Source organism: Arachis duranensis, chromosome 3, assembly GCF_000817695.3.
Source record: "Arachis duranensis cultivar V14167 chromosome 3, aradu.V14167.gnm2.J7QH, whole genome shotgun sequence".
NCBI classification, from domain to species: domain Eukaryota; kingdom Viridiplantae; phylum Streptophyta; class Magnoliopsida; order Fabales; family Fabaceae; genus Arachis; species Arachis duranensis.
In genome coordinates this window covers 13,083,093-13,095,497 of record NC_029774.3, presented here as the reverse complement: position 1 = coordinate 13,095,497, position 12,405 = coordinate 13,083,093, and the positions used below count along the sequence as shown (strand labels likewise).

Below are 12,405 nucleotides of genomic sequence, written 5' to 3'. Positions count from 1 at the left end.
AGTCCATAAATAGTAAATCGAATCAACTAGATTCGATTTACTACTAATACAGCATATATATGTAATCGATTTACTATTAATCAATTCATATATAGTAAATCGAACTAAGTTAATTCGATTAAACCGATTCAATTTAGTACAAAAATATATAATTAGAATTAAATCAATTTAATTTATATAGATATATGAATAGAAATATCTATCTAATATTTTTTATTTTAAAACTATTAGATAATATTAGTAGTTCCTTAATTTATTTAGATGTTTATCTTTTTTATTTAATGTATATATATAATTTTAGTTTTAAATTATAAATATTTTATGTGTTTTTAAATTATAAATATATTAATATTTAATAAAATTTATTTTAATATATTTTTATTCTCATTATAAAAAATTTTGGGTATGTAACTGGTGACCACATATAAGGACAAAAGTAGGAAACAAGATTAGGCGTATCTACATGTGTTGTAGAACATGTGTAACCGTATGTACATGTGTTGAAGTCTTGTAGACCATGGTAACACATGCGATTTATGTTTATATGTGCAAAGGGTCAGATTTATCATTTATCTGACCATTCTGAGCGCAGACAAATAATGTGTTGTGTTTTGTCAGGACATGTATGATAATCTTAGCCGCAGAATAGAAGAAGCTTGCCGAACATCAATTCCATCTTGCCGACTTGATGGAGATTTTGCAGTTTTCTTAAACACCCAAAGGGATAATCATCCCACCATAATCAAGGTGCGTGTATATATCAATTATCCACCAAAATAGAAAGTTTTATACAGTATGTCATATCGACTAATTTTGATCTACTCACAGTATAAAATATTTTGTATTGTACAATATTTATTCTACATTTGATTGGAGAAAAAATAAGTAGAAAAAAATAAATAAAAAATAATATTTTTTGTTTAATTATCAAAAAATAAAAAAATTATGTGAATCTCACTAAAAAAAAAATTTCTTTTCAAAAAAAAATGCTATATTTTTTGTATTTTCAATACTACTTTAGTTATATTATTATTAACAATTATTAATATAAATTTAGTTTTAATATATTATTATAATAGAAATTTATATTTAAATATTATATGTATTAGATAAATAATTTAAATTAAATATATAAAATTATAATAATATTTTATAATTTTTATAAAATATAATAAAATATGAATAAATAAAAATATTTATATTTTATTTTATGATAAAAATATTAATGTAATTGTATATTATTATGATTTTTTTTTCACTTTTTTTCCATCCAAACAAAAGAAAAAATTTTCTCTATTTTTTTCTATCTATTTTCTATTCATCTAAATATAATACAAATAACTCCACTTTTTTATTTTCTTTTTTCTTATTTCTTTTATTTTTTTTCTACATCCAAATAAAGTGTTAATTATATTTATTTATTTAGAGGATTATTTATGTCAGTTAATATTAAATACAATTTTTTTATTATAATATGATAATATTTAATTGAGAATATGAAAAAAAATAAAATTCTTCTTTTAGTTTGAAACTAATAAAAGTGGTTAGATATCACAAGTGATACAAGTAAAGCATAATAAAATTTTAAAAAAATTAAAGAATATTATAAAACTTAAACTTTTTCTTAAAATCAAGTATGATGCAAACGATTTTTATCAAGTTAGAAGATTCATGAAACTACTTGATTTTTATCAAGTTAGAAGATTCATGAAACTACTTGTAAGTTGTTTAACTTGCATAGTCAAACTTTTAATCAAAATTTATAACTTAAAGATAAATTAGCTTAGTTGCAATCTTTGACTTAATCGAAAAATGAGTTGTTACATAAGTTGATATTTATCAATTTATCATACAACTTGATAAAGATGAACGTGAAAAATAAAGACTCTGTTACACACTTGTGCAATTTGTGCACAATTTGATCAACTTATAAACCAAATTAAATGCACCTCCACAAAATACTATATATAAGGATTAAGACATTTACTAATGTATATCATGTTTTTGCATATAATTAGTAAGTGAAACTTAGAGAAAAAATAGTAAAATCTCATATATGTGTAATTTCTTTGTCATATTATTTTCATTATTGTCTATATTCTTATTTAGTTTCATCTATTAAATTATAGTTGTGTTATTTTGTTCCTATTAATTCTGATTTCTAACAGAAAATATATGCAAAATTATTTTTTATAAAATTAAATTCATATAATATATTATATGAAAAAAAAATTTTCTTATACCGGACTTAAGTAAAACTATTGAGTAATTTCGTATAAAAGTCAATTTTACACACAAAATGTCTATCAGTCTATTTTTTAGTTAGAGTTAGTATTCGATATATAATGTTAACTCAACTTAACTTTAATTTAATTATTATAACTTATTATGTTAACTCGTATATATGTATGTAAGTGTGTGTATGATGAACTAATAGTTTTAAAACTAAACAAATAATAATGTTGGCACCGTGTATTTTCTAGAAGAATTTGAACCACATCTCGAATTAGTTTAACTCAACTTGAGACAACATAGCTCTTGAATAGTTATATTTTAGAACAAAATTAATGATAAATTATAAGAATTTGATTATCAGGGATTAATTTGCACTTTTCTTTTAGAAAAACAAGGGTAAATATAAAATGGTAGTACTAATCTATTTATCTTGTAATGTGTTAAAATAATAAAATTAACATTGTTAGTTACAATATGAATATACAAGATCATATGGGAGAATAAGGAAAAGCATTCATCAGAAGGGTTGCCACATTTGATCTACATATCAAGAGAGAAAAAGCCAAAGCATCCACATCATTACAAAGCCGGTGCCATGAATGCTTTGGTAATTAGCATTGTTTCATTTCATTTCCATCTTCAGCTTTGGAACTTAGTTAATTATTTTAATTAAGAGATACAGTATATTAAAGTGCTTCTTGATTATTTTAATTTTTCAGACAAAAGTGTCCGGTTTGATGACAAATGCTCCGTTTATTCTGAACGTGGACTGTGACATGTTTGTAAACAATCCAAAGATTGCATTACATGGGATGTGTGTTTTGCTTGATCCTAAGGGGCAAAAAGAAGTTGCATTTGTTCAGTGTCCCCAACAATTTTATGGTAAATTGAAGAATGATCCTCTTGGAAATCAAATGGTGGTTCTCTTTAAGGTGAGTGTAATAACGAATAACTAATATAATATAATTAAGTACTTTTATAATCATTAAATTTTTCCCTTCCATGCATTTAAATGGTGCAGTACGTGGCAAGTGGATTAGCAGGGCTTCAAGGACCTTTTTATGGAGGAACAAACTGCTTCCATAGAAGAAAAGTTATCTATGGTCTTTCGCCAGATGAAGCAGAAAAAGGTACTCACTTATCACTAATTGGTGTTTATTCCTAAAAGATATTGTCTAATTGCTAAAATATGTTAAATAATTATTTTTAAATTTAAAAGTATAAAAGTTAAAAAATTTTAAATATTTAAAAATTATTATAAAAATTAGACACCAAATAAAAAATAAACTACAAAAAAATGTCTAAACTATATTACTGTGACCATAACTAGTGAAAAAGATGACCATAGATCTATGGTCACGGTTTTGGATCTATGGTCACAGTTTTTTACCGTGGCCTATTCTGTCGTGGTTAGGGGTGGCAAGTGGAGAAGTCCGCCCCGCCCCGCCAGAATATTCTCTCTTTTTTTATTTTTAACTATAAAAGTATATATATAAAGGCATAAAAAATTTTCTTCTGTTTTTTACTTTTAACTATTATAATCTCTAAAAATATAAACAAATTATAATTTTTATATTCACAAACATTAAAGTCTTTGTAATTATAAATATTGTTCCCAAAGCAAAATAAACATAATCCAAAATATAATTATAAATATTGTCTCTTAAACAAAATAAACATAATCCAAAACACTCAATTTTCATCTTCATTCTCTTGTAAGTTGGGTTAGGAAAAGTTAGGTTTTGACAAAAAAAATTGTAAAAATACCCCTTGCCAAAAAAATACTAAACCTAGCGGGGAAGTCCGCCCCGCCCCGCCAAAGCCTACAGTTTAAGCGGTGCGGGTTAGGCGGGATTTTGCTATTTGGTGGTCTCAATTTTCCAGCCCAGCTTGTTTTTTAATGGGCTATGCGGGCCCGTTTGCCACCTCTAATCGTGACCAAAAGCCTATAGTTACAGTTTTTTTACCTATGATCACGATTTTTATGGTCACGGTTATAATTTTTAATTTCTAATATTTTAGACCACGATTTTTAACCGTGACTATAGGACAATTTATAGTCATAATTTTGGCTGTGACTATAATCTCTATAGTTACCATTTCTTAAAATCGTGACTATAAAATTATTAGTTTCATTAATTATCAGAAAAAGTTATTTAATTTATGGAATTATGGTGTTCCAAAAAGGTCCTTTTGTCACTTTCTATTGATGTTGGTATGGCCTTGCTTCTAGGTCAACATGTGAATTGTGAAGCATATCAAAGTCATCAATTATTATCTTCTAGAATTGATTTTGGAATAATAAGTAAAAATTTGTTTAGAATATCAAATTTAGCCATTCAGACTGTATATATTTTGGTCCAAATTCTTCTAAACAGAAGTTGGTAAAATAATAAAATAAAAAATATATTTAATGATAATTAATTTTTTATTTTATTCTTTTTAAATTTTTTTATTCTAGAATTTTATTTTACATATTTCTAATATATTCAGTTATGTTAAAATTATTTTTTGATATTTTTAATTGTATCTCTAATATCTTATATAGAGTTAACATTTAAGAATAATTTTAATATAAAAAATATTAAAACAAATATTAAACATTAGAAATACTTTTTAAAAACATTACAAATACCACAAAATAAAAAATATACTTTATTTTAAGAAAAATTTATAAACTCGTTATATTAATAATTTATACAGAAAACTAAATTGTGAACCATACTACTACTGTAATAAAGCAGTTGCGGCTATTACCGCAATAGTATGTATTGTAATTGCAATAAATTAGGACAATTTGCATATTTAAATAAAATAAAATTCTATCAATTTGCAAAATAGAAAAGAAATTCATTGTTAAGATTTTTCCTTTCAAATCAACTATTTTCGAGCACTAATAAACGCAATTATTGTTAAGATTTTTCCTTTCATATCACTGGGATTATTGTTTTTTAAACACCTTAATTAGCTTTTAATAACTTAATTTTCAGGAAACATGTCAGAGAAGAAGCTAAAACAAGAATTTGGTGCTTCAAAAGAGCTTGTGAAATCAGCTGCTGATGTTTTGGAAGGAAGAACATATTCTCCTAATCATGATATCAATATTTCCAAATCACTTGAGTCAGCAAATCAAGTTGCTAGCTGTGGATATGAATATGCCACTGGCTGGGGAGATCAGGTTAGTAGTTTTCATATTTACCTTCTGCAAATCAATTCCATATATAAAATACATGTTAAATTATATATATATATAGAAAGAGCGGAGTTGTGTTGATTCCAATAGTTACTAATGATAAGATCAACATAACCAAGAAGTTGAAGATGTATTTTGACTAGGAGTATTTATGAATTGGGTAAAATTGAGTTTGTTCTAATCTAGATCCGACTCTAAATATACATTAAGTTTATTTTTTAGACTCTAATTTAATTTTATACCAGATAAAATCTAAATATTTTCGGACCACAATTATACTGAGTCAAAATCGGGTAAAAATTGGGTCTTTAAAACTATAACAATAATTTATAAAAAAATTTATTTATAAAGAAAAAATTTGTTATCGAAAAGTTGATATCTATATTTAAATTTGAAGTCCATAAATTCTAATTTGATGCTTCTTTAATCTATTTTTAATTCAACAAGTGTGATTAAAAATGAAATAATAAGCTTAAAATTAATATAACATAATATTAAAATTAATTTAAAACATATATATCTTTTTTAGTTTTCTTAAGATGTACATAGATCGGTGAAGCCGGGTTCGTTTTGACCCAGACCCGATCCGAAATAATGACCGAGTTTCTTTTTAAGACATTTTTTCGATCCTAAACCCGATAAAATCATACCAAATTAACCCCTAAAATATTCAGAATCGGGTTAAATCTTCGAATCAAATAGTACGTATACACCCCTAATTTTGACCCCTTTTTTGTTGGTTTATTTTTATTTGTTGTGCCTTGTAGTGTTAAACTCTTTGTTTGAAAAGGAAATTACATATATGCATTTGAACTTCGTCGGAACTTTGGTAATTTTTTTTAAGAGTAAATCATACTAATAAACTATTTTAGCCTTAAAATTATATCAATATTTTTTTTTAATTTTTGTTACGAAAATGTTTTCAGTTTTTTTATGTAAATCAAATCAATTAGATTCAATTTATATTCTTTTAATATAAATAAAAACAATTGGATTTAATTTACTACTAATACAATATATATAGATTTGATTTATTATATGTTATATTAATATTAAATCGAATCTAGCTGATTCGATTTAATATATGTATTGTTCAGTAGTAAATCAAATTAACTTAATTCGATTTAATATATGTGTTGTTCAATAGTAAATTGAATCAATTTGATTCGATTTACTACTTATAGTAGATTATTGTTTATTTATTCTATATTAATTTTAAAACATAAATATCAATAAAAAAATACTCCCATTTAAATTCAAATAAAATATCAAAAAAATCAAAACGAATAAAGAATAGAAATTCAACTTTTGTATTTTAGTTCAAAGAAAATCTACATTTTTATAAACTTATGAATTTAAAACGGAACAATAAACGATTTCTAAACATTCATTAAAATTATCCTTTAACTTATTAGTATCTAAAGAATCATTATCCGAACTTTTGATATTAAAAAAATTAACATAAAATATAACTCTTCAAAGTGGCATAAGAGTTAACATTTGAATTTTTACAAAGTCAGGAGTAACAATATGCAATTTGAGCAATAATTAAAATACTATACTGATTAAATTATTATTTAATTTGTGAAATTAAGTATAAAATTTATGCCTAACTTAAACTTAGATTTTTTTATAGCATACAATCATCGAAGCATAAATTTTACTCGTTTAATTTTTTTTATATTTTATTTGAATTTAAATAAAAGATATTTTTTTATTGACATTTATATTTTAAAATTAATATACTTAAAAATAGTAAATATAAATAATTTGTTACAAATAGTAAATAGAATTAAACTCATTCAATTTACTATATATGTGTTATTTTAAATTCGATTTATATATATATGTTGTATTAGTTATACCATATACATGCTAAATTGAATCCAATTAATTCGATTTACATTAAAAGATTATAAATCAAATCTAACTGATTTGATTTACATAATATCATTTAAGATATTTTTATAACAAAATTAAAATAAGATATTGACCTAATTTTAAAGCTAAAATAATTTATTAGTTTATTTTATGATTTTTATTTTTTTTATTAGTTTTAGAGCCCGTTTGGGAAGTAGCAGAAGCAACTTTTTTTTTTACTTTTGGATTATGAAAAGTCACAATTTGCGTGTTTGGCACCATTTTAGAAAAAATTTTTAACTTCCCAAAAAGTTAATTTGCAGTTTTAAGAAGTAGAAATATATAACTTTTCTACTTCTGTATAAGTCATTCTACCACTTACTTAAAAAAAATTAATTTCAGAACAAAAAAATCTACTTTCCTTCTTCACTCTGTGAAAAATATTGATCCTTTACCACCATTTTCACATAAGATCTGTTAGAAGCACTGTCTACCATAATTCCACTATCATTCTCACCGAATGTTCCAAACCCCATCATTTTTACGTAATGATTCATCTGATGGAAGTATTGATCCTCCACCATCATTTTCAGACAATATTGTATTTGAACAACCTACTGCATATATTCCTTCTAAGCGTTTTTTATCATTTTATCACTCTATTTTTTATTATTAAATTTGTATTTAACTGTGGTATGAAATTTTAGTTTTTATTTTATTTTTTCATATGTGATTTTATAGCTTGCTATTATTTTCATAGTTAATTATAGCAAGTTCTTGACCTCGATAAAAGAGAAGAGAGTTCTAATAGGAATAAAAAAAATAAAAAATAGCAACAAAATATACATTGACATACATTTTATATTTATTTTTTATTTTCACCTACCATATCATACACAATATTAGTGATTAGATTATGTAAAATCAACATTTAATATTGGAAAGTATTTGTTATCATCGTTATTTTAATATTCATTCTCTTTTGTAAATAAAATTTATTTTTTGAGTTATTTATCCAAACGCTACAACTTTAAAATAAGTACTTTTATAACTAAAAATTCAAACACAAAATAACTTATTTATAAGCTGTTATTAATAAAAGTCCTTATGTTTTAAGTTATTTTTCCAAAAGAATTCATTTAAGTTATTTACTCCTAATCTTCTTCGAATTCAACAACTTCGCAATACTTTTTCCTTGTCACTTCTATATAAACAACTTTTTAAAAAAATATGACATCAACTAACAACTAAGAACAAATGATTGCTTTTACAATTTAGGATATGCTGTATGAATCATATTATGGTAGAAGTGATTTCTTTGGGAAAAAAAAAAGACTTTCTATTGCAAAATAACGTGGATAGATGGGCACCAAATACCCAAAAAGTGTTGTTATTTCTTTTTTCTCTCCAATTGGTTCAATAGAAACTAGTTATTTGATCCATCTGTCTTAGGAAAAAAAATTAATTGCAAAGAATCAACTAAAATTACTCAAAAACTAGTAAATCAGTCCAATTATTGTTGAAAATCAATTTAAAAAAATATTTATTTTTAATATGTATTATTTTATTATATCTAATTTAATCTAATTCAATTTCATCAGTTGAACCAAACCTTTAAAGATTTAGTTCTATCAATTTAGTAATTGCTCTGATTTTCAAAAACCTTAAAACTTTTTCAGATTGGTTGGAAATATGGATCAATAACAGAAGATGTTCTAACTGGACTGTCAATCCATAAAAAGGGTTGGAGATCTGAATTCTGCACACCAGAGCCAATTGCATTCACAGGCTGTGCACCAATTGGGCTTCCAACATCAATGGGCCAACAGAAAAGATGGGCCACTGGAATGATTGAGATCTTCTTTAATAAGAAGTATAGTCCACTTGTTTGCACCATTTTTGGCAAATTACATTTTAGGCAATTCTTGGCTTATATGTGGATTATGAATTGGGGCTTCCAACCAATTTTTGAAGCCTCCTATGTTTGTCTCCTTACCTATTGCATCATCACCAACTCCAACTTCATGCCTCAGGTATGCATTAATTTACAAGCTACATGTGTAGTTGTTTTTGTTTTTCCTTGGGTCTAGTCACCTCTTGTTTACCAAAAAAACCTAAAAAGCTACATTGCTGACCAAAAATATAAAAAACAGGCTACATTCAGTCATTTAATGATTTCTTAGGCAAGTCTAAAAAAAAAATATTTTTGGACTCTATTTATTTCTGAAAATAGAATAAGACAAGATACTAAAAATAAGTCATAATGAATAGAGATACAAAATTTTATATTCTTGTATTCTATTTAGTAATAAATTAGGATAAATTATAAAAATTTAATTTATTCTCATTTTTTTCATTCAAAAAATTTGAGAAAAAATATAATAATAAAAATTATAATTATAAAAAATTAAGAAGAATAATGAAAGAAAAATAAAAAAATAAGTTGTATTCCTTATTAGTGTCTTTGTATCCTTCTTAACAGGATAAATACAAAATATACTAATTCAGTATTTTTGGACACAATATTTCTATCTATATCTCATCTGTCAAACACAATTTTATATCTCTGTATCTCTGTCTCAATGTCCTGTCTCTGTAAACAAATGCATCCTTAATGTCTTATTTGTCTTCTTTTTATCATTTAGTTATTCTATATTAAGTGAAGACTCTTATAACTTTAAATAAGAATTATTTACACCAGAATTTTCATTTTATTAGATGATACTTTTATTTTACATTCCAATTACAAATAATTATTTCCAGTTTTAGAACTTATAAAATGGAAAAAATTTTCATTCTTAATTTCTATTGATGAAATAGTAAAATTATTTTACTTAACCTTATATTTTAAAATGAAATTCTCATTTTAAAAGATCCAAAATTCTATAATAAATTCATAACAATACTAGTATTCAATTACAAAAAAATTATTATACTTTTCTCTAGACACCTCAACAATCAATCAATATGCTAACAAACATAAAATCTTAACAAACTTGAAGTTTAATTCAAAAAAAAAAAAGAAGAAAAGTTTCATTTTCTAGCATTAGTCTCTAGAACATCTTTTTGATACTAATACAAAAGTAATAGAATTTAACATTGGGATGCCACAGAAGACTACTAAAATCTTTTAGAGCGAAAAAAAAAACATTTTATTTAATATTTGTCCATTTACACTAATGCATTATTAATTTATTATTGTTGCATAAATGAAATTTTTATGTGTGTTCTTTTCTATCCAGGGACCAGCCCTATCAATTCCTATTACTCTTGTTGTAATTTATATGCTACATACAATATTAGAGTACTTGGCAACAAAGCTATCAATCCAAGAGTGGTGGAACAATCAAAGAATGTCAAGAATATACATCATGAATGCTAGGTTCAGTGGATTTCTTGCCCTGATTCTTAAGCTTCTAAGAATATCCAACACTGTCTTTGACATTACAAGGAAAGATCAAAATTTCTCTAGTGATGATGGTGAAGATTGCTTAGATAATAACAATAATGATGATGCTGGTACCTTCACATTTGATGAATCCTCAGTTTTTGTTCCAGGAACTACTATTTTGCTAATGCAATTGGCAGCAATGGTCATCAAAATTATTGGATTAGTGGGATCAAGGAGTGGGAATAATAATAATAATAATAATAATAATAAAATTAATAATAAGAATAATGGGTATGGATCAGTATGTGACATGTTATGTAGTTTGTATTTGATTCTTTGCTATTGGCCATTTTTGAGAGGGATATTTAGAAGGGGCAAATATGGAATTCCATTTTCCACAATTTTCAAGTCAGCAACACTGGCATTTCTTTTTGTGAGTCTATGTACACAGACCATTAGTGGTTAATTTTATGGTCTGGAATGGTTATTCATCATACATATAAATATTGGTTTTTTTTATTTTTTTTAAGTTTACAAATCAATGATGTATCATTGTTATCTATTGATGATTTGTCTTCTTTTACAGGATTGTTTATTACATGTAATGAAATAGTGGTTTGAATCTCAGTTAAGAGAACTATCCTTGTTATAATATACTGCTTGCAAATTAGTGTTTATCTTTCTAATTTTTAAACAAATATTGAGCGATCTTAATATTTTTAAACCCATTTTTTATCTTAAATATATATTTTTTAAAACAGAAAAATGTTTAGATAAACTACAAACATAACTACTTTTGAAAAACTATTTTGACCATTTCTTATTGTCATCAATACAAAATTAGAGATTAATCATTAATTTTTAAATGTGTAAGAGTCTCACGCCTAAATACCTTAAAAAACATTAAAGAGAAAGAAATTTTCATATTCTTATTTAGAGTTTATTTTTAATATATTAAGGTTACAAAACATTTTACATAATCATATTATTATATCAAATTTTCTAAAGAATTATTTATACTATTAATATGTACAGTAGGTTATCCATATGGGTTGAGTAAGAGATTAGAAATTTGCGGGTCTTGATAATGGCGCGATCTGAACTCTGAAGCGATGGGGTAGTACCTACAAAGACATTTCGATATTCAAATCAGAATGAATCTAAGAGGGGTGTGTGCGAGAAATGAGTGAGTACATAAGGGACCTCTGCCTCCCTTTATATAGATTGTGGTAATTATCTTATCTTATCTTTGTTTAACTAAGATAAGGAATGGATTTGAATTTGAATGTTAAGTTATGATATTGGAAATTATTGTCTGTCTTTGGACAGTGAGGATCGCCCAATATTGAAATTACCAGGTTCGGTGACCATTCCGAAGAAGGACCCGAAGATCAAGTCCAGAATAGTTGTTCCCAGAGTATGAGAACATGCTTGCTTGGTCTCAATGTTGAGTTGTTGGAGATCCCAGTTCTCCGTAATTCGGAAGATTGTGAGGGGCCTGAAAGGATGTAACGTCATCCTGTGCCAATTGGCAGGATGTTGGTGAGTTATGCTTTCCGCGAGTTGGAAAGTCATTAGTTTATACCTTAACGTCGCTTTTGTTAATGAGTTTGGTTTTCTATTATTGGGATGCCGTGAGGGGCTTGGAAAGGGGGTGACATCATTCTGTGCCGATTGGCGGGATGTTGGTGAGTTCAGCTTTTCACGAGTTGGAAGACCGTTAGCT

General features: G+C 25.5%; 1 protein-coding gene across 2 annotated transcripts in view; it reads left to right on the top strand.

Annotated features, from left to right (window-relative positions):
• Nucleotides 1-11,239, top strand: part of LOC107477706 (cellulose synthase-like protein H1) — a 15,803-nt gene extending 4,564 nt beyond the window's left edge. Inside the window, exons 3-9 of one of the 2 annotated variants that reach the window (XM_052259408.1) lie at nucleotides 619-747; nucleotides 2,723-2,842; nucleotides 2,955-3,167; nucleotides 3,257-3,365; nucleotides 5,226-5,413; nucleotides 8,968-9,321; nucleotides 10,531-11,239. In XM_052259408.1, the coding sequence (XP_052115368.1) occupies nucleotides 619-747; nucleotides 2,723-2,842; nucleotides 2,955-3,167; nucleotides 3,257-3,365; nucleotides 5,226-5,413; nucleotides 8,968-9,321; nucleotides 10,531-11,145 (1,728 nt within the window). In that variant the 3' untranslated portion in view covers nucleotides 11,146-11,239. The remainder of the gene's footprint in view (nucleotides 1-618; nucleotides 748-2,722; nucleotides 2,843-2,954; nucleotides 3,168-3,256; nucleotides 3,366-5,225; nucleotides 5,414-8,967; nucleotides 9,322-10,530) is intronic. The other variant, XM_021137714.2, reaches the window with a different exon arrangement.
• The last annotated feature ends 1,166 nt before the right edge of the window (nucleotides 11,240-12,405 follow it).